This window comes from Mirounga leonina, unplaced genomic scaffold (genome assembly GCF_011800145.1).
Source record: "Mirounga leonina isolate KUSES-001 unplaced genomic scaffold, KU_Mleo_1.0 Mir_170, whole genome shotgun sequence".
Taxonomy (NCBI): domain Eukaryota; kingdom Metazoa; phylum Chordata; class Mammalia; order Carnivora; family Phocidae; genus Mirounga; species Mirounga leonina.
The window spans coordinates 6732922-6754647 of NW_023270433.1; the positions used below are offsets into that span (position 1 = coordinate 6732922).

General features: G+C 58.4%; 2 protein-coding genes across 4 annotated transcripts in view; one reads left to right on the forward strand and one right to left on the reverse strand.

The window, feature by feature from the left end:
• The window catches only part of PTPA (protein phosphatase 2 phosphatase activator), a 30057-nt gene extending 27189 nt beyond the window's left edge, over positions 1-2868 (reverse strand). Inside the window, exon 1 of one of the 2 annotated variants that reach the window (XM_035015649.1) lies at positions 2817-2868. In XM_035015649.1, coding sequence (XP_034871540.1) covers positions 2817-2823 — 7 coding nt within the window. In that variant the 5' untranslated portion in view covers positions 2824-2868. Of the gene's footprint in view, positions 1-2412; positions 2699-2816 lie in introns of those variants that run through there. The other variant, XM_035015650.1, reaches the window with a different exon arrangement.
• A 55-nt stretch (positions 2869-2923) lies between these two features.
• On the forward strand, positions 2924-17561 carry CRAT (carnitine O-acetyltransferase). 2 transcript variants are annotated; one of them, XM_035015652.1, is made up of 15 exons: positions 2924-3374; positions 4942-5080; positions 5775-6038; positions 9043-9161; positions 10333-10386; positions 10955-11120; positions 11506-11680; positions 12755-12933; positions 13446-13546; positions 13933-14052; positions 14240-14362; positions 14463-14598; positions 14979-15041; positions 15814-15951; positions 16690-17561. In XM_035015652.1, exons 2-15 carry the CDS (start codon positions 5054-5056, stop codon positions 16903-16905), a joined length of 1881 nt encoding a protein of 626 aa, XP_034871543.1. In that variant the 5' UTR covers positions 2924-3374; positions 4942-5053; the 3' UTR covers positions 16906-17561. The 2 variants fall into 2 exon arrangements, with proteins under 2 accessions (XP_034871543.1, XP_034871542.1); XM_035015651.1 differs by lacking the exon at positions 4942-5080.
• The last annotated feature ends 4165 nt before the right edge of the window (positions 17562-21726 follow it).

The following is a 21726-nucleotide window of genomic DNA, read 5'->3' on the forward strand; positions in this document are numbered from 1 at the left end:
CTCTCTCTCTCTCAAAAGATTTTATTTATTTATTTGACACAGAGAGACACAGCGAGAGAGGGAACACAAGCAGGGGGAGTGGGAGAGGGAGAAGCAACCCTCCCACGGAGCAGGGAGCCCGATGCGGGGCTCGATCCCAGAACCCTGGGATCATGACCTGAGCCAAAGGCAGACGCTTAACGACTGAGCCACCCAGCGCCCCGATAAATAAAATCTTAAAAAAAAAAAAAAAAAAAAGACGCTATTAAATTAAAAGCTTTATAGGTCAGGCTGGTAACCTAACATCATTGTTTTTATGGGAAAATGTGTTCCACATTCCAAATAATCAACTTGCAAATGATCATTAGGAACAGAGAGCCCTTCTGTAAGTTCCCTGCCAGGAGACAGACTTTCTGAGTTATTTCACAGGTGGGAAACCGTCCAAGCCAGGCCTGGTACCAGAGGAATGGCTACCTTGTAGGAAGCATTGCAACAACCACTAATGAAACATACACACATGTTGTTACCAGAATATGCAATCTCAAATAAAAGAAACAAGCCTTCAAACCAGGGTCTTGATAACTGAGTCCCTCCGGCCTCAGACTCTATCTCTGACAAAGGTGTCACGGGACAGGTGGATACCCTACAAGCTCACAGTAAAAGATGGAAGTATCTAGAGTTTTAGAGATGTTCCCTAACCCCCCCCCCCAAAGTATAATGTAATATCATCTATCATTTGAGAACCAGCCTACATGTTCAACCTGTACCTTTTAAAAGGACAACAGCAATCAACATTTCCTGACTACTCCCCATGCCCCATGTTTTGCCCACATCATCTACGGAACACACGCTACAACTCTGTTGAAGGTATTAACAGCCCCATTTTCAGAGAGAAGCAAGGCTCAGAGAATGTGATCTGCCAGGCAGAGCCAAGTCTGAACAACTCTAAAATCCAAGGTTTTCATCACTACCCTGTCTGAGTGAAGTAGTTCTTTCTCCTTTTTCCAAAATGTCCTGTTTCAAACTTCAAAGAAGGACCACCTCCTGGCACCTGGCTCTTTCCAGCCATAGATATCCTCCCTGTGCCTTCATCTCTTTCAGTGCATGGGCTATCTCACCCAGCCACCCAACTTCGGAGACACATTTATCTCACTGAGAATTCCGCTTGGCTTCTATCTCTCACAGGCATTGCCGAACTTCTAAGGGCACAGGCACGGAAGTTTTGTACTAAATGAAGTAAACGTCTGGTTTCAGATGCCCTAAGAGACCATACCCAGCTCTTTGTTCATCTATTTGGTGCGGGGAAGGGGATGCCTTTTTTGATCTTCATAATTTCTCCTTCCTGAGTCCTTTCCAGGGATCCCAAAATGCAAGACAGTTAGAAGGAATATCCAATGCGTTCAAAACATTAGCTGTGTTTGGCCAATCTACTCGCCCTGTCAGAATTTTAAATCATCTACGGTCGGTCCCTCCTAACTCGGGTGCGGGAGGCGGGGGTCAGCAAACAGGCTTCCCCTTCTCCAGGAAACGGGTCTCTAGAAGATCCTTTCCCCAGTTACTGGACATGAACTAAATAAAGCCAGGCCACAGTGTAAATAAAAGTTACAGATCGTGGGCGCCTGGGTGGCTCAGTTGGTTAAGCGACTGCCTTCGGCTCAGGTCATGATCCTGGAGTCCCTGGATCGAGTCCCGCATCGGGCTCCCTGATCAGCGAGGAGCCTGCTTCTCCCTCTAACCCTCTCCCCGTCATGTACTCTCTCTCTCTCTCATTCTTGCTCTCTCAAATAAATAAATAAAATCTAAAAAAAAAAAAAAAGTTACAGATCGTGATGCCAGGGAGAGGCTCATCTTGCACAACCAGCTTTTTTAAATTAGTGGTTTGCACAACCAAGGGCAGTTTCTCTCAGTACATTTTCAGCCACTGAAACCCGCCTCCAAGAGGGAGAGAGGGTAGGCGGATGAGGGGTGCGCAGGGTGCGGAGGAGTCTGGAAGCCGGGTGGAGGCAGGCCCAGGCCCACAGAGCACCACCCCTCACCCCCTGAGCAGGGTCTAATAAAGAAGGCAGCCACCAGAATCCCTTTCGACCCCATCCCTGGCAGCTTCCCCACCAGCTCAGGAGCTGACTTCAGCACAAGCAGCCCGGACGTGGAAAAGGCCTCCCCACGGGCCACGGCGCTGCCCGGGCTCCCCAAGTTCAGGTGTCGCGCCCCACCCGCCACCCCTTCGCAGCCCCGGGTTCTTGCCGGCTCCCCAGACACCCCCAACACGTCTTCCTCAGGGCCCAGCAGCTTCTACCACCCGAGTTCCTCCACCTCCCGACCCGCCCCCTCCCCCGCCGCCGAGCCCCCCCCCACCACACCCCTTCCCCGCCTCCGCGCCGGGCGCCGCCCCCGCGCCCCTACCCGACCCCGGCCGGGCCCGGCCCGTCCTACCTGGCGGCGACTGCCGCTCGCCCTCAGCCATCTTCCTGCCGCCGGGAGCCGGCCCGAATGCCTGCAGTCCCCTCTCACCTTTCACCTCCGCACCCCCTCCCTTTGCCCGGCTCCACCAGGCGCTCGGAGCTTTCTGAAGAGAAAGGAGCACCAGCCGGCTATGACAGAAAACCGAGACTTGAAATCACCCCCGTGAGGACGGCCGCCATGCTGGTGCGGGGCACTCAGGGAGCATGCCCAGCAACGGCCGGCTCGCGGCTGCGGCGCGCACGGGGAGGCGGCGGCCACGTTGGTGCGGGGCAGCTGGGAGCATGCGCGCCAACGGCCGGCTCACCTCCCGACCAGCCCGCGGTCGGCCCGGCTGTGGGAGCGCGGCAGCCATGCTTGTGCGGGGCGCTCCCCACCTGTCATCTGCGACCCTATCCCGAGGCATATTAGAGGACGTTCCCTTATTGACATGGTTGTGTTTTCCTGCCGCTCTGAGAGTAGAGCTCAAGGACACCAGATGGACCGAGAGGGGTGCACGCGACTGCCTCCAACAGCTTAGACAGCCTGTGGAGGTGGGAGACGGCGAGCTGGACAGCAGCCTTCTTGGCCCGTCTTCCTGGATTCCGCGGCCTCGCGGGGTCTCGCGACCACTAACTGCGCCCTCGGCTCCGCCCCCGGCCAGCCCCGCCCCGCGCTCGCGGCTAGCCGCCCGGGCGCGCAACCGGTTGGTGGCCCCGCCCCAAGAGCCCTCCTCCCGGGGGCCCCCAGCCCGCCGCCCGCCCGGCCCGGTGGGTGGGCGCCGGGCCGCCTCCGGCGGTGACTCTGCAACCTTGGCCCGGAGACTCTAGCGGGGACCCACCGACGGCGGCGGAGGCGGAGGCAACGGCGGGGACTTTGCCCAGTGCGGCGGACGGAGCGGACTGTGTGTCCGCGGGCGGGCCCCAGAGATGTTGGCTTTCGCGGTCAGGACCGTGGTGAGTACGGCGAGGAACCCGGGCGGGCGGGCCCTGGACAGGACGGGCGGGCCGCGAGTCGGGCCAGACACGCAGCTGCGCCGGAACGGAGAAACAGGCCATGGAGGCGACGCGGCCTGGTGGCCACTGTCCTGCCCGGCCAACAGCTGCTGGGGTGGGATCCCCAGGTGGACTAACCCTGCTTGGCAGAGGAGGGGACGGAGGCTCAAGGTCAGAGATCCGATCGAACGCACGTCGTGTGGCTCTAAATTCCAGCCACCTGGAAAAGATAGTGGGGACCCTGGCTTCAGGCAGCACCTCCACCCTTAGACCCAGAGCCAAGGAGCTGAGGGACCGGGGGTCTTTCCCCCAGTTATTCCCTGACTCACACAACTGTCGCATACTCAGCCTGAGCCATCTATGCCCAGGCCAGAGCCACTTCTCCAACCTCATCCAGTTGGTCAGTCTCCTTGGGCTTATCAAATGGCCCCTGGGGAATTTTGTGTGGCCAGAGAAATTCATGTGGAGGCCTCAAGCTGGGCGGCTTGGAAGATCCTCTGAACCGGCAGGAGGCAGCAGTTGGCAGCCCCATACCCTTTGTCGCCACCAGTCCCTCCCCGCCAGCTTGTCCATGTCTACCCCAGAATCCTCCCCACAGGGCAGCAAGCAGTGCTGCCACTCTGATTTGAGTTCCTTTCCTCTCTCCTCCAAGCATATCTCTGCTTGTATCTCCTTCTGTCTATACCAAGAAGGATGTTCAAACAGACACTACCTGGCCCAGGGGGCTGAGGTTACTCATCCGCTGGCCCAGAGGCTCTTCCAGATCTCCCAGAACCCCAAGGCTCCATGTCACCCTTGCCACTGACACCGAGCAGTGCCCCCGTCTGACAGACAGCTTCTAGGTCATCCTCCAGGACCTGCTGGGTGGCCTGATCACTTTACGGCTGGGGAAACTGAGGCAAGGAGAGACTTGGCCAGAATCCCCCGGATCTGGTGACTCAAATCTAGCAGAATCCCAAAACCAGCTGCCTCCTCCTTCAGTTTATTTTTTTAGTGCCCGAAGTCCTCCACTCTTGCCCCCAGGTGACGGCTCAAGAGAAGCAGGCTTTGGTGGAAGGGAGGCCCCCAGAAGGGCTCCAAGGGTACTGGAGGAAAACGGGATGAGCTCTTAGCAGCCCCTGGCCACTTAATGGCCCTTTCCCAGTGTCTGCTGTCTTGCACCCACCCCAGTTTACAGGACTGATTTCACGGTTGTGGTGGAATCTCAGTGGCCAGGCAGTTTCTGCCTCCAGGCAAGTTTTCCATCATTAAACAAACCTACGCAGATTCCAACAGGTGGATTTTTAAAAATTCCTCCTCGCCCTGGCACCAGACCCACCCAGAGAAGAGAGGAGAACATAGTCCAGGTTTCCTCCTACTCTGGTGCCTACTACCAGCCCCTTCACCTGCTCCCTAATCCTCTACTTCTGGCAGCCAAGAAGGATGCCTGCCACCGCCACAACCCTAGATGCCACCCTAGCCACCAAAGCCATTGCCACTTCCGCCTCTGCGTCCCCCCTGAATCTTGGCTCTTGTCTTCTCTTTCCAGCCCAGGCAAGTGGCTGTCTCTTGCTAGGTTCTGCTCGCCCACTGGGTAGCACAGTTAGGCTTAGAGGCCCAGCCCAAGGCAGAAAGACAGGGCTCAGAACCTCAGTCCTGCCATGGAGGACGGGCAGCAGAAAGAGAAGGTATGGAACAATCCTCTGCCACTTGCCTATCCACTGCTGCCCACAGCCCCCGGATCTCCTATTTCTCTTTCTGCCCACCTCCAGAATCTCCCCAATTTTCTCTCTCTGCCACCTCCTACCCACCTATCAGGCCATTTAGCTCTTGCTTACCACGGCACTGCCCCTGTGCTGCCTCTGTGCCCATCCCACAGACAGATGAAAACCAAGGCCTGGCCCTCGCCCAAAGGTGCTGTCGTCTTCCGGCTCTTTCTGACTTTCTCTTTATGCCTCTCATCTCCCAGCTTGGCAAGGGTGGGAGAAATGGAGGCGGGGACCCCTGGGTGGGAGCGGTCACCTCGCTGCTTGCTGGCTGGCTCATTGGGCTAGGGTGAAGAAGGTGGGGCCTTGTTGCTTCCAGACAGGTGACAGGTCGCTGTCAGCTCTGCCACCTCCAACAGGTGCCATTCATCCTGACTTGGTTCCCGGTTACCGGGATCAATGGCCACACCCCTGCCCATCCCCCTACCTGCATCCCCAGGCCCCAGAGAGGTGGAGACACCTACAGTTTGAGGGCTGGGAAGCCAGGGAGGCACCACCCAAGAGGCTGTCTCTGACCCCAGGGATGGGCACATAAGTGCCCAGGACCAGAGCTTTAGGATTACCAGGGTCTTCCAGAGCCGGTGCGAGAATGAGCAGGATGTTCTGCTGCCTGCAGGTGAAGCCACTGGGCTTCCTCAGGCCCTCCTCCTTGATGAATGTCTCCAGCCGCTTCAAGGCCCACCAGGATTCGCTGCCCCGGTTGCCCGTGCCCGCGCTCCGCCAGTCCCTGGACCGCTACCTCAAGGCGCTGCAGCCCATCGTGAGCGAGGAGGAGTGGGCCCAGACCAAGCAGCTGGTGGAAGAGTTTCAGACCGCAGGGGGTGTAGGGGAGCGCCTGCAGAAGGGGCTGGAGCGCAGGGCCAGGAAGACGGAGAACTGGGTGAGTGGAGCTCCCTGTTCCCATACGGGTTGAGGGGCCTGGGGCCCTCTCAGAGGTTCAGGTCATGAGAGCATCCCTCGCTGTGGCCTGGTGCCGGCCTCATGCTGAATTTCCTAGCACCAGCTGCTCTGGCACATTCTTTCGTGCCACGGGGTTTCTTGAGCGCTTCCTCTGTGCCTCGCACTAGGCCGGTCCCTGAGCGAGCAAGAAGGACACAGTCCATGGTCCCTTGGGGCTGACATTCAAGGCGGGTGGGAAGCAAGGTGATTAACCAGCATACAGGTGAGTGGATGAGTTTCTTTCCGGCAGTGAATTTCCCCAGGAGAAAAAAGGGAGAGAGGAGAATGGCAGTGTCTTTGTTTTGAGTGGGCAGCGGGGAGGTGGCCTTGGATCTGAGACAGAGAACAACTGGGCCAAGGTGGCAAGAGCCTAGCATGTCCAACAGCCAAGGCTGGAATGTAGAGCGGTGGCCTGGGGCTGGGGGTGTGGGGCGCATCAGAGGAAGGAATCTGGGCTGGAGTCCCGTGGGAGGGGGCCACAGGATGGCTCCAAGTGGGCCATTGGTCCTGTTCAGTGACAGGTCAGGTCGCCCTGGTTCCTTGTCCCCATCTGTCATGCAGGTGTGCACAGCTCGTGAAACTGGGTCCACACTGATGCTCCGTGCTCTTTTCTGTGTGCATCTTGCACCTCAGCACGGTGGAAAAGGACCCCCCCCAACTGCGGGGAGGGAAGCGGGTGTGGGGGTGGGAGGCATGGGATGAGGCTGGCACTGGCACCCCAAGGGAGATGCCAGCAGGGAGAGGGCAGATGAGTCAGTTCCCTCTGTCCCGTGTATGTTCTGGAGGCAGCACCAGTGGCCCTTGCTGATGGGGGTTGTGGGGGGAGCCGTCCTGACCTAAAGCAACTGCGTGGCGGGCCGGGGGGAGAGGGAGACTGGCCAAGACGGGGCGGGCCGAGGGGGGAGCAGTCTTGTGGGAGAGAACCAGAGCCGGGTTTCAGCCATATAAGGTGGGAGATGCTCTGAGTGGGGCAGGTGGAGGGCTGGGGGCTGCACACAGGAGCTAGGAGTCACCAACTGGCAGGCTGGCATGTACTGAGCCTTGGCAGGCACTTAGAGAGTCTGTGGTCTGGCGGTTTCCCAACATTTTTATCCCGGAACTCCTTCCCACAGAAGCTTCTAGCTGAAGAGGTAGGGGTATCCCCTTCTCCACTCACAGGGCCCTCGTGCCCAGCAGATTCTCAGCAGGGGAACGCCCACTCTGCAGGATCTCCCCTTATTTCCCAGCTCTGGCCAGAGGCCCTGAGATCCTAATGGAGTGGGGGCCCCTGGCCGAAGGGCAGCCCGGCTGCTCCCAAGGGGAGGGAATTCCTGTCTGCTCCTCCCTGACCCACAGATGAGGAAGCTGAGGCCGAGAGGGGTAGATTGAAAGCCCAGAGCCACACAGCTGCTCTCAGGGAGGCCCTGAGCTACACAGGAGTGTCTGGCCGACCAGGAGCCCTGTCCTCAGGTCACAAGTCAGCAGACAGACGTTCCTCCCCGGCCTGCTGTATAACCTGGGCACATCACCTTCCCTCACCCCTTGCCAGGGGCCCACGGCTGGTGGCCTGGTGCTGCAGGCCAGCAGTTCCCCAAGCAGAAACTGTTCAGGGAAGAGGCAGGTCCCAGTGCCGTTTGAGAGGGGAGAGGAAACACAGTGGGGGTGTGGGGCACCTGGGATGGAGAGACCGGCCAGAGAGGTGTTTTAGACATGTGCTTGCAGGGGCAGAGCGAGGGGGGTAGTACAGTCAGCACGTAAGGCTCAAGGATGATAGTCAGTGATAGTCTGCACAGCCTGGGGATAGGAGCCTTCAACAGCCTGTCCATGGCTGGTCCCCAGAGAGACTGCTCCCCCAGTGGAACTAGCGCCCCTTGGGCAGAGGATAGACCACCAGGTGGAGACACAGGATGTGGTACCCACATCTTGTCACTACGGCAGTGATTTACCCTCACAGGGAGCTTTCCCAAGATGGCCCTGACCTGGAGACCCAAGGGAGTGTCTGCACCCCAGTCTGACACCAACAAAACCCAGGCCACGGAGGACCAGGGTCCCAAGGGCTACACTGCACTGAGCCCGTGCATTCCTGGCTCCCTGGAGAATGTCTCCCTGGGACAATCAAAAACATATTCATCAGACTTTATAGATTTTTCCCTTTTTCCCTTTTTTGTCTATCCGGCATATATATATATATATATATATATTTTTTTTTTTTTTTTTTTTTTTGGACAGAGAGGCACACAAAAAGAGGGGGAACCAAAGCAGGGGGAGTGGGAGAGGGAGCAGCAGGTTTCCCACTGAGCAGGGAGCCCGATGTGGGGCTCAATCCCAGGACCCTGGGATCATGACCTGAGCCGAAGGCAGACGCTCAACGACTGAGCCACCCAGCGCCCCTATCCGGCATATATTTTTTTCTTTCTAAAAGTAGTAAAATCATTGATCAAAAGTGTGTAAGAGGGGCGCCTGGGTGGCTCAGTCGGTGAAGCGTCTGCCTTCGGCTCGGGTCATGGTCCCAGGGTCCTGGGATCGAGTCCCGCATCGGGCTCCCTGCTCAGTGGGAAACCTGCTGCTCCCTCTGCCTCTGCCGCTCCCCCTGCTTGTGCTCTCACTCTCTCTCAAATAAATAAATAAAATCTTAAAAAAAAAAAAAAAAAGGTTTGTAAAAGAAAGGAAAATGATTCCCATTTCTGCCTCTGCCTCCTCCCCTCACCCCACTCCACCCCCACCCTCAGGTTTCCTGCCCGGTCTTTCTCTCTGGAATCTTTGGCTTGGCAATATTGTCTGATTTATCTTGCTAAGGTGGATTGCCTCAGGCGAAGGGGAAATGATGGGGTGCTGCTGGTGGGTTGAAGGGGGTGGGGGGCTCTGGATCTGAGCATTCACACTGAGGATCTGCGCTCTATAGTGGGGGCAGAAGGGGCCCAGCCAGCTCCCCGCCCATGCCTCACAGGCTCTGGTCCTTTTCCCAGCTGTCCGAATGGTGGCTCAAAACAGCCTACCTCCAGTACCGCCAGCCCCTGGTCATCTACTCCAGCCCTGGTGTGGCCCTGCCCAAACAGGACTTTGTGGACCTGCAGGGACAGCTCCGGTGAGTGGCTGCGACTGGGACAGGGCTCCAGGCATGTTCAGGGCCCTGACGTCCAATGCCTCAGGAGACTGCAGGGGCCCCAGTCCTGGTCATTATCTTTCATCCCCACATTCAGCCTTATGAAGTCGGGAGTATCATCCCTAGTTTACAGATGGGGAAACTGAGGCTCAGAGCAATGAAAGGGCTTGCCCAAGAGTACCTTTCAGGATTGGCTGATCCGGGCCAGAAAGCAGGGTCTTCCTGGCTTTACAGCTTTATAACTGGTCACCACACTGTGGACCATGTCTCCTCCCTCCCTCTAAACCTGAGGCTATCCCTCACATCAGTTCTGATACTTCACCACCCTCCTCTCTCTCTCCAACTGGCCACAAGGGTGACTTTATACACAGTCCCCTTTTCCACATTTGGCCATGTCACTTGCCCTGGCCCCTGTTCCGGGACTACCAGGGATAAAAATACCAGTGACAGGGATCTCCTGCCCAAGGACCAGCCACCCAGGGCTACCACCTGTTTCTCTTAAAGGGACCAGGGTACCCCAAGAATTCTGGCTCAGACTCCAGCCCGTGGTCCACATGGTCCAGGGGCAGCCCAGGTGTCAGGCGTGATTGGCGTGGCCCAGACCATCCAAGGAGGAAGGTCAGGTTGAGAGAGGTGGCCTGGGAGACACAGAGGCCCCCAGACAGGAAGGTACCAATCAGAGGGGACACCCTGAGCCACTGCCCTCCCATTCATACTCCCTGTCCCCCAAGGTCCCAGGTCCCTCTATAACTGAGGTTTCAGAGAAGGGTGACCTCCTTCCAGGCTCCAGGCTGTGGTTCAGGGTTTCAGGCCCTGTGTGGGTAGAATCCACCAGCACTGACCAGTAAACCAGCTATAATCGTACCTCCATTCATTATACCTACATCCTGCCAGGGCTTGGCTGAAGCATCTCCCTGGGCCCTCTAAGAGCTCTCCCTCTAGAGATAAGAGAAAGCTGGCTCAGAAAGGCAAGCTGGGACTCAAACACAGGTCCTGCCCTTGAACTCCTTCATGCTTACTGCAAGCGGTGAATCAGAAGTGAAGCAATCTGTCTCCTTTGACTAGGCCCCTCCCATCAGCCCACGGGTGTCCCTGATCAGGGACCTCCCTCGAGGAGTCCACACAGCCTCTGATCTCTAATTGGTCCCCCCAGGTTCGCTGCCAAATTCATCGAGGGCGTGTTGGATTTCAAGGCCATGGTTGACAAGTGAGCAGCCCGCCCCCACTCCCCTTCCCCCTCCCAATTACCACAGCCACTCCAGCCTGGGCCGGGGCAAGGCCAATCAGCAGACCGATGCTGGGCTGGCCCAGAGCTCCTCGCTTTCACTTCCTGTTGGCCCAGCCTCTGTTGGGGTTGGGGAGACAGAGTGTGGGGACTGGAACACCTAGGTCCTCTGCTCCCGCTGCTGAGTCCGCCGCCTGGTGACATGGTCCCGACAGACCCCTGGAATTGGTGTCCCAGGCAAACAAAGAGGACCGCAGAGGTTGACTCACTGCTTCATGTCTCCTGTGGCAAACTGAAGCACAGAGGGGGAAGGGGGTTTCCGGGGTGACCCCAGCAGGGCCCAGCCAGGGTGGAAGACAGGCCTCCTGACCGCAGGCCAGGCCCTGACCCAGCCCTGGCTCCTGCTGAGTGGGGGTCGGGACACCACTTGTGTGAGCCCCCTTCTCAGCTGTGCCCAGCAGCAGCTTCCTGCCGGTCTTGTCCTCTTTCCCACTTACTTGCCTGGGGGCCCCCCCCCTGGCCCTCTGCCCCCCCCCCCCCCCCCCCGCAGCGAGACCCTGCCCGTGGAGTACCTGGGGGGGAAGCCGCTGTGCATGAACCAGTACTATCAGATCCTGTCCTCCTGCCGCGTGCCAGGCCCCAAGCAGGACACGGTCATCAGCTTCAGCAAGACCAAGAAGCCGCCCATGCACATCACTGTGGTGCACAACTACCAAGTGGGTGGGCTCCCAGCCTGCTGCAGGGGAGGAGGGGGGCAGGGCCAAAAGTCAGCCGCCCCACCGCACAGGCCCCCGCGTGCCCAGGAGCAGGCACACCCTGGGCGTCTCCACCGGGTGCCCCGCTAGGCCCCAGCCTGAGGGCAGCCAGGAGGGGCCGCGGGCCTGCCCAGCCTGGGGGAGAGCAGTGCAAGGCCCTCCCCCCGCTCACACCCATGGCCTGACTTCGTCCCCTCGGCAGGACCTGGGCCAGCTGGCACTGGCTGCAACTTCTGGGTTGCCAAGGCCAGGAGGAGGCAGGGGTGGGAGGTAACTGCCGCCAGTCTGAGACACACACACACCCCTCCCATGCCTCCCTTCTCTCCACTTGCCTGTGCCCGGATAGTTTTTTGAGCTGGACGTGTACCACAGCGATGGGACACCCCTGACATCAGATCAGATCTTCGTGCAACTGGAGAAGATCTGGAACTCGTCGCTGCAAACCAACAAAGAGCCCGTGGGCATTCTCACCTCCAACCACCGCAACTCCTGGGCCAAGGCGTACAACACCCTCATCAAAGGTGCCCCTGGGTGGGGGTGGAAGAAGGAAGAGAGGCCCCCCACCAGGCCCTGGGCAGCCACATTTTTCACTGAATCCTCTCAAGTCAGAGTGGGTGTTGTTGGTCCATTTCACAGATGAGGAAACTAAGGCTTGTTTGGGTTTAGTTTCCCTCTGTTAAGCAGCAAGTTACGGTAACAGTCGAAGTCCTCTGGCTGCAGACCCCACCTCTGCCTCCACGTTCCTTCCAAATCCTGTGTTGGTCGGGGCATTGTCCCCAGAGCCAGACCCCTGTGTTGGCCCTGAGCCACACTGGCTTTCCACGTGACCTGGGGCTTCTGTTTCCTCATTTCTTTTTTTTTTTTTTAGATTTTATTTAGTTATGCACAAGAGTTGGGGGAGGGGCAGAGGGGGAAGGAGAGGGACAGGCAGACTCCCCGCTGAGCCCCAGGGCTCCATCTCAGACCTCACGACCCTGAGACCCTGGCCTGAGCCAAAATCAAGAGTCGGGTGCTTAATTGACTGAGCCACCCAGGCACCCCTCTTTTTTTTTTTTTATAAGATTTTATTTATTTGTTTGACAGAGAGAGACACAGCGAGAGAGGGAACACAAGCAGGGCGAGTGGGAGAGGGAGAAGCAGACCTCCCACCCAGCAGAGAGCCCAAAGCAGGGCCCGCCCGATCCCAGGACCCTGGGACCATGACCTGAGTCAAAGGCAGACGCCTAACGACTGAGCCACCCAGGCGCCCCTCCTCTTTTTTTTTTAAGTTTATTTTTATTTTGTTAGAAATCTTTACACCCAACTTGGGGCTCGAACTCACAACCCTGAGATCAGGTGTTGCAGGCTCTTCATGACCTGAGCCAAAGGCAGACGCTTAACCAACTGAACCACCCAGGCGCCCCTGTTTCCTCATTTCTAATGCGGGTCTGGTATTGGGCCCTGCCTTACGGGGTGCCAGGGGAGCCGCAGGGTCCTGTTGAGGGTAAAGCTCTGACGCCCACACCTAACACGAGATGAATGCTCTGGAAGCCTCCGAGGCCTCCCCGGGCCTGACATTCAGCCCCATCTCACACCCCTCCCGCCTGCCTCCACAGACAAGGTGAACCGGGAATCAGTACGCTCCATCCAGAAGAGCATCTTCACCTTGTGCCTGGACGCCCCCATGCCCCGGGTCTCGGACGATGTGTACCGCAGCCACGTGGCCGGCCAGATGCTGCACGGGGGCGGGGGCAAGCTTAACAGCGGCAATCGCTGGTTCGACAAGACGCTGCAGGTGAGGCCTCGGCGGGGCCAGGACGCACACCCAAACTTGGCCCACTGCAGCCTCAGGACTTCCTGCCCCTCGCCTGGGCGTCCCTGGCCTCCCAGCTAGTAAAACAGGTGGGAAGCCAGCAGGTGGACGTGGCTGTAATTACCAGGCGGGTAGCCTGTCATTAGCGGGCCTGGCCCAGAAACCGCTGTCGCCCCTGCAGCACATCAGAGAGAGCCTGGGCTGTGGGGCCAGGCAGAGCGACGCGGTCTTGGCCGTGACTTTCCCTCTCTGCGCCTGTAAAATGACCCCCAGGGAGGGTCGTGCAGGGACTCAGTGAGGTGTATGAGTATGCGATGTGCTTGCTGTGGCCTGGAATGGGCCCGAGGCCCCTGCTGAGCATTAGCTGTTACTAATAACAATCATAAGTCAGCCCAACCCCTGAGATGGCTTCAGAGAGGCGCTTCCCACGGACCCAGCCAGCAGAGAGTGGCTCTAGGGCCCTGGGCCTGACGGGTGCCTGCGCCCCTCCATAGTTCATCGTGGCAGAAGATGGCTCCTGTGGGCTTGTTTATGAGCATGCAGCAGCAGAGGGCCCCCCCATCATTGCCCTTGTGGACCACGTCATCGAGTTCACGTGAGTGTGGTCGTCCCACCCTCCACCCAGTTCCCTAGCTCCCGGTGATAGGTGACACACATGGGGAACGCCCCTCTCCCTTGGGCCTGGGAATCTGTTTCTTCAAATGAAGCTGGAGGAAGGAAGGCCTGGGCGTAGAGTCTGTCAGACCTGGGTTTGCCTTCCGGCTCTGCCACTTCGCAGCTGCAGGACCTCGGACAAGTCCCCTCCCCTCTGCAGGCCTCCTCCATGTGGCTCCTAGAAAGCTGGGGCGAAGGCATTTTTCTAAGGAGCAAACCCAGGGTCTCCCTAGGCTGGCTCCCTCCAGCCTCGGGGACCGTGCCCCACCCCCACCCCAGGCCCAGGTATGGACCCAGGCTCCCGAGGCCTCCTCGTGTCCCATGCAGGAAGAAGCCCGAGCTTGTGCGGTCCCCCATGGTGCCCCTGCCCATGCCCAAGAAGCTGCGGTTCAACATCACCCCCGAGATCAAGAGTGACATTGAAAAGGCCAGGCAGAATCTCAGCATGTAAGCACCGGGCACAGATGGTTAAGTTAGGGTAAAAGCCCGGGTCCCTGGAGCCTGCCGGGCTCCCGTTCTGGGTCTGTTGTCATACCCCGCTGCTACTGAGCCTGCTCTTGGGCCTTCCCTTGGGCAGCCAGGGGCTGCCAGATGCTGCCTGCCCCTCATCCAGCTCCCTCTCACCCCACCCCAGCATGATCCAGGACCTGGACATCATGGTGATGGTGTTCCACCACTTTGGAAAAGACTTCCCCAAGGCGGAGAAGCTGAGCCCCGATGCCTTTGTCCAGATGGCCCTACAGCTGGCCTACTACCGGTGCGCCCCGCCCCCACCCCGCCGGTGGAGGAGGCATGAGGCCTGGGGGTGGAGGCGGGGCAACCTGCCAGGGGGGTGCTCAGCCCCCTCTCCCACCCAGGATTTACAAACAGGCGTGCGCCACGTACGAGAGTGCCTCCCTGCGCATGTTTCACCTGGGCCGCACCGACACCATCCGCTCTGCCTCCATGGACTCACTGGCCTTCGTCAAAGCCATGGATGACCCCAGCGTGTCGGTGAGTGGTCCAGGGTAAGGGTGGGCAAGCTGGTCTCCCTTCCTATACGTTCTGTCATCACACCATTGATTGAGCACCTCCTGTCCTTCCAACCCTTCAACCCCTGGGTGCTGGGAATCTCCCAGAAGGTGGAGTCATGATTTGGCCCTGAGCTTCCTGGCAGCCAAAGACTAAAAGGAACTGTTTGTTCATTCACTTATCTGCAGCGAGCTTCTGCCCTATGGGTCAGGCCTCGGAGAAGGACTGACGAGAGAGAGAGGGCAGTTCCCATTTCTGCTCTCAGAGGGCGTGGACTCTGGTGCTGGCTGGGAAGTGGGCTGCTGGGGTGTGGGCGGCAGGAACAGGGAAGGGACATACACTTCAACTCCCTCACCCCCTAGGAGCACCAGAAGGTGGAGCTGCTGCGGAAGGCCGTGCAAGCCCACCGAGCCTACGCCGACCAGGTGACCGAACGACCTCATTTCCCAGCTGTCCGTCTGCCTGTCCATCCCTGCAGCAAATGCTGCTCACCCTTAACACAAACCCCTCCTCCCCAAACCTTGGGGCACTTGGGGCACCTGGAGCCAGGCTGAATATTGCCGTTTTAAAATTGGAGAAACCAAGGCTCAGCCCAGTGACTTTGTTGGTCCCGGGTTAGCCTCTGGATCTTGCTGGCTCAGCCCCAGAACCCTTGCGTCTTGCTCTCTCCTCAGTGTCCCGGGAGCCCAGGACGCTGAGGGTTTGCAGGGTCTGGCCAACAGCAGCGGTCCTGCCCTCTGACAGCTTGGGCGGTGGTCAGGAGGGTGGAGGCCTGGGTTTCCATCTGGCTCTGAGCACCTGTGTGCGCCGGGTTCGGCCCACGTTCCATGCAGATGTCCATTTCGATCTCACTGCCACCCTGTAAAAGGAAATTCAGTGACCATCCCCATTTTATAGATGAAGACACTGAGGCTCCAGGATGTAAGTGACCTGCCAAGGCCCCATAGCCGGGATGGGGCCAGGCCACCCAGCTGTAGGCCTGTGTTCTTAAATCCTGCCCTGGTCCCTCCCTGGACAGGTCCCTGGGCCTCAGTTTCCCCATCTGTAACGGGAGGGCTGTACTGCCTGGACCCTCTGGTCTTGGGAGTCCAAGGGACCACCGTGTGGAAGAGGCGCTGCTGCCGCAGGCCTTTGAGGAAGGTCAGGGGCACCCTCTGGGCCTGCAGCCGCTGCGCCTGATGGCTTCCCCTCTCACAGGCCATCCGCGGGGAGGCCTTCGACCGGCACCTGCTGGGCCTGAAGCTGCAGGCCATTGAGGACCTGGTGAGCATGCCCGACATCTTTATGGACACCTCCTACGCTGTCGCTATGCACTTCAACCTCTCCACCAGCCAGGTGGGCCACTGCCCCGGAGCCATCTGGGTTTTCCTGCCCTCCGGGCCCCCGCCACTGCCCTAGGTGCCCTGGGGTGGGATGGCACAGACCCTGCTGGAGCTGGACAAAGGCTCCACTGAATAGAGCCAAAGTCCAGAACATGGTCAGACCTTGGTGGTGGCGTGACCCATAGAGGCCACCCCATGTCCACTGCTGAAGAACTGAGTTCTGGTGGAAGAGCTGGAGTCAGGGGGCTGGGCTGCAGCTCAGGGAGGCTGAGAAGGAGTCAGAGATCCCCCCCCGCCCCCCCACTGTGGGAGAATCACCTTCATTCATTCACTGGTCAGGCACGAAGGAACGTCTGAGTCATGCCATCCAGTGCTGGGCACTGGAACACAGCAGGGACAGACCACCATCCTGTGTCCCTGGGGGCTCACAGTGTAGGCTGGGAGCACAGGGACCAAGGCAGTGACGTTCCCCGCCCTCCCTGCCCCAGGAAGTGCTGGGGGTCAGGGGAGGCTCAAGGAGGGAGCACTTAAAGCTCCCTCGGGAATGGCAAGGACAGCTCCGTAGAGGGTTGACTCCAGAACTGCGCCCCAAAGGAGGAGGAGAAGGAAGGCATCTGCTGGAGAAGAGGAAGGGGCGTCTCGGGCAGAGCACAGTGCGAGCAGAGATATAGAAAGGCCGGCTGGTGCCACCGCGGGGCTGGAGGGGAGCCCGTGGGGTAGGATGGAAGCCTCAGTCCTGTGCTGTCTCCAGGTCCCTGCCAAGACAGACTGTGTCATGTTCTTTGGGCCCGTGGTCCCAGATGGCTATGGCGTTTGCTATAACCCCATGGAGGCGCACATCAACTTCTCCGTGTCGGCCTACAACAGCTGTGCCGAGACCAACGCAGCCCGCCTGGCGCACTACCTGGAGAAGGCACTCCTGGACATGCGCGCACTGCTGCAGAACCACCCTCGGGCCAAGCTGTGAGCCCCCTGTGCTCAGGCCTGCCGGCGCCACAGCCACGCCCACCCCGGGAGTGGGCCGCCCACCAACGTTCTGCTCCTTTGCTCCCTCCCCACCGGACCCTGCAGATCTGACTAATGCAGGGCCTGCAGGCCTGAGCCAGGGCCTTCCATGGGGTCATCCCCAGCATTTGCTGGGCCCAGGTCCTGGGCTGAGTTCAGAGGCTGAGTAGGACGGAAGGCCCTGGCGCCCAGGGCGTCACCCATGAGCCCACCTCCAGGGGAAGGAGCCCAAAGAGCCCGTCCCTCGCTAGGGCAGCAGACTGGGAAGTCCTTTTCTTGCTAGCTCAGCTCTAGCCAGCCCCCTGCCCTCTACACTGCTGGCTCCTAAGGATCTAGAGCCAGGACTCTCTAGAGCCAGGGGCTCCAGGCCTCCCCAAGGCTGAGGCCAGGCTGCAGGGTGTGCTGGTAAGGGAAACCCAAGGCCTCGACGCGGCCCACCCTGCATGGCAGTACTGTCTTCCCCGGGGGGGAGGGGGGTTGCTGTGCTCTTTTGGATCATGTGGCCCCTGAGCCCCGACTCACTTGCTTCCACTCAGCTTGATCCCTGAACCATGTTGATGGTTGTATAACAGTAACATACAAGGTGATTAATTAATAAAGCAGAAATTTGTCGGTGGAGAGGTGTTTCAGCCGAGGGGGCAGGCGAGGTGGGGCAGACGCTTTGCCTTCTCTCAACTTGGCCTGCATCTGGGAGCCAGTGTCCAAGCAGCCAGCAGGCCCGGAGGCTCCCAGAGCAGCCAAGAGGAGGGTTCTCCGGCTTCGGCTGGGGAGCTGCAGGCCAATGCCGACCTCAGGGCACTTAGCCGGGAATGGCACCAGACCCAGGGCTGCAGTCTCCACTGACTTGGGCCTCCCTGTCCATGGGCTGTGGGTGGGAACGACTCTCCCGGTGGGGCTGGGGGGCCTCACAGCCGCAGCTGTGGCGGGCTAGGCAGTGTGGAGCCGACTCTCAGGGCCTCGTCCTGCCACCCCGACACACACACACTGAGCCGGCAGCGGCCACGGCCAAGCAGCCTTGCTCAGCCCGGCCCAGCCCCAGGTGCTGCCAGGGCCTAGCAGACACCACGTCATGCGGCCAGCTGATCAGAGCCCTATACGTGTCTCCAACCACCCACACCTCACAGGGCCAGGGTGTCCTGCCAAAATCAAGTAGGCTGTTTATGGAGAGAAGAGTCTCCTACTCAGAAGGATACTGGCCCTAGGGAAGGCACCTGTGAAACTCCCCAGAACAGGGGCTGAGGAGGTGGAGGTGGGAGAGGTCGCAGAGCTTGTGAGTGAGGCGACCTGGCTGACTCGGGACAATCACGTGAGGGTAGATCCTCTGGCTTTCTCCATTTTGCAGATGCAGAAACAAGCTCAGAGAGGTTAAGGTCACCGGGCCACTAATAGTGGCAGAGAGACATTTCCAGAGGGCCCACATAGCCAAGCACCCAGCGCCAACACCACACCCACTCAGACAACCCCAGGGCAGCAGGTGGAGGAGAAAGGAGCCCCGGGTGGAAACCGGCCTGGACTCGGGCCCCTGAGCTGGTGATGAAGGAGGACAGAGGGCCCCAGCCCGGGAGGCACAGGAAGGCGCCAGCTGGACCAAGGCACTGACAGGTGAAACTAACCTGTGCTAGGCACTGGGGACCGTCCAGCCTGATGGGGCCTCCTCACAGCCACACAGGTGGGGACTCGGCGTCCCTGTTCTCTGATGAGGCTAGGACAGGGTGTGCCCCTTGCCCAAAGTCCCAGGGAGCAAGAGGGGCCCAGAAAACGGGGGGAGTGGGTGTTGTCCTAGGCCTGGCCACTCAGGACCCCAGCACGGCCAGTAGGGTGGGGTGGATGCCAAGGGAAGGGGTACGGGAGTGCCCTCGTCTTAGGGGCCGTGAGCAGGAAGGCCTGCCAGAGAACCCCACAGGACACAGCCTCTACTCCACCGCTGGAGAGCTTCGGCTGGCCCTTGGCTTCCCTGTGCCCGGGTGTCCTCGTCCGTATCATGGAGGTGGTGCTGCTCCCCCAGGGGGCTACTGGGAGTCTCGGGAGCAGGCCCACTGCAGGAGTTGAGTGAGTGCACAGGTGAGCCCTAGTGCTGCAGGGAGGCGCACACAACCCAGCCTGGGGCAGCAGGGGAGCAGCGAGAGGGATCCAGGCCAAGGACACTGCCTGGACAGACACCCAGGGCTCCGGAGGCTCGAGTTCTAAGTGCATGGGTCTGAATATAAGGCAAAATGATCCTTCAGGAGTGAGGAACTGCTACAGAGGCTCACTCAGTTCTCTAGGGCTGAAAGTACCATTTGGAGAAGACGCATTTAGCACAGATGACCCCAAGCAGTGTTAGACGGAAGGCTGGGGGTGGGGTGGGGGTGAGCGGAAGGCAAAAGAACACTGATTTAGTCATTATTCCTGAGGGCATGACATGTGACCTCCCACTCTGCGAGTGTTGCATGGGGGAACAAGTGTTCTAAAGGTCTCTGGACACTGTGGGAGGTGTTGGGGAGATGACACACTCCTACAGGATCGAGCTTTTTTTGTTGTTTTTTTAAGATTATTTATTTATTTATTTGACAGAGAGAGAGAGAGGCAGTGAGAGAGGGAACACAAGCAGGGGGAGTGGGAGAGGGAGAAGCAGGCTTCCCGTGGAGCAGGGAGCCCAATGCAGGGCTCGATCCCAGCAGCCTGGGATCGTGACCTGAGCCGAAGGCAGATGCTTAACGGCTGAGCCACCCAGGCGCCCCAGGATTGAGTTTTTAAATCCAACTGTCTGGATCTTATTTATTTATAAAAATAAATAAAACCAACTGAACGTTATGCCAATGGACACTTGCATTTTGGGATAAAATTTCTAGGGATAGTGTCATGCGCTTAGCCAGTGGACCCAGAGGATTGTTGGCCCCGGGAGCCACCAGACCCTGATGCCAATGATGCAGATGAAGAACTTGGTTTGGGGGGTGGGGGTGGTTTTCTGTGGGTTTTTTGCAAAGTATGAGTGAAAAAGAATGGCTCTAAGTATATTTTGTACAGGGACGCCTGGGTGGCTCAGTCAGTTGAGCGGCTGCCTTCGACTCGGGTCATGATCCCAGGGCCCTGGGATCGAGCCCCGCATCGGGCTCCCTGCTCTGCGGGAGCTCCCACTCCCCCTGCTTGTGTGCTCTCTCTCTCGCTGACAAATAAATAAAATCTTTAAAAAAAAAAAAAAAAAAAAAAGCTAACCTGAAGGTTAAAAGATACAAGTTGTAAATAAATAAATTTTGTGCAATACATTATTAAAATCGAAACTATGACACAATGAATGAATGAAAGATTACTTGTTTTTTACCTAGATCCCCTAAAAGTTTGTCCAGGTTGGCATGAACTTGCTTTGGGCTCTTTTCACTGGGAAAGCGCAGGGGCTGGAGCCTGCCAGGTGAGGTGAAGGCCAGACCACCTAGGGCCCCATACAGGGGGACTCTCCCAAGACAGTGAGAATGGTGTTTTAGGAAGATGCTGAGCAATGGGTTGAAGGGGGCCTGGCTGGGCTGCGGATGAGGGAGCCATGGGCAGAGGCTTCGCGGTCTCCAGGGAGGGACCTGGACCCAGAGCGGCCTGGCAGGTGGAACGAGACAGACATTTGAAAGATGTTTATCAAGTATGAAGTAGAGTCAGCTAGGCTTGGGGCCCAGACTGAACGGGACAAGTTGGGCTGCCTAAAGGTGGGGATGGTGGGCAGGGGCGGGGAGCTGTCAATGGGGGTAAAGGCAGCGAGTCTACCTGGGACTCAGGGAACCCCCAGAGTTCACTGGGCAACCCCTTTCCTTTCCTCTCTCCTCCCTGCCTGCTGGATCTTGTCCCACCTGTCCTCCAGCTTGCTTGTTCAACTGTGTCCAGTCTGCCTTGCACCTGCCTATTGGGTTCTTGTTTCTTAGCTATTCTATTTTTCACATTTGATTCATTTTAACATCTGCCAGATCTCACTTTAGTTTCCTGTCCCCTACAGATATTTTCAAGTTTGTCTTTTACTTCCTTAAAACAGTAGAACAATTTAGTCTGTGCCTGATCATTCCAGTATCATCCTGGTATCTATGGGTCTGCCTCCATCGCCTGCTTTCTGCTAGTTCTCAGTCATGGCCCCACTTCCTTTTGTACCTGGCCGTCTCGGTCTGTATTTTGTGCACCATAATTTAAAAACATTTTACGCAGGGGCGCCTGGTGGCTGTTGGTTAAGCGTCTGCCTTTGGCTCAGGTCCAAATTCAGGGTCCTGGGATCGAGCCCCGTGTCAGGCTCTGTGCTCAGACGAGAGTCAGCTTGTCCCTCTCCCTCTGCCCCCGCTTGTGCTCTCTAATAAATAAAATCTTCAAAAACTATGTACACAAATAGGTCTTGGATGAAGTTTCCTCCAGAGATTTGTTTGCTTCTGCCACATACCTGGGGTGAGGTCAACATAACTGAATGTCAAGGTTCTGTGGACCCAGCAGGGATCCAAACCCAACCTCCAGGCTCATGTGAGGACAGATAGTTCTGGTTCACCCTGACCCTGACTGAGGGTGGTCGTTCTGCATCTCTGCTGCATGGATCAAGGAAGGAGCAGACTCCCTACCACGGGCCAGCCCTTGGGGATGACCTGATACCCATGGCACTCCCACAAGGCCTCCAAACACGTGGCTCAGCCTGCAGCTGTATCTTCCAAAGCAAGACACTGAGTTAAACAGGGAGTGGAGGCGGCAGAGGCTTAGGAAGGGCACGCTTGCCCAGTCCTCAAGGGCTGTCCCACGGAGGGGGCAGTGAGGCCGAGGGCAGCGCCAGAGCCAGCCGGGACCACGC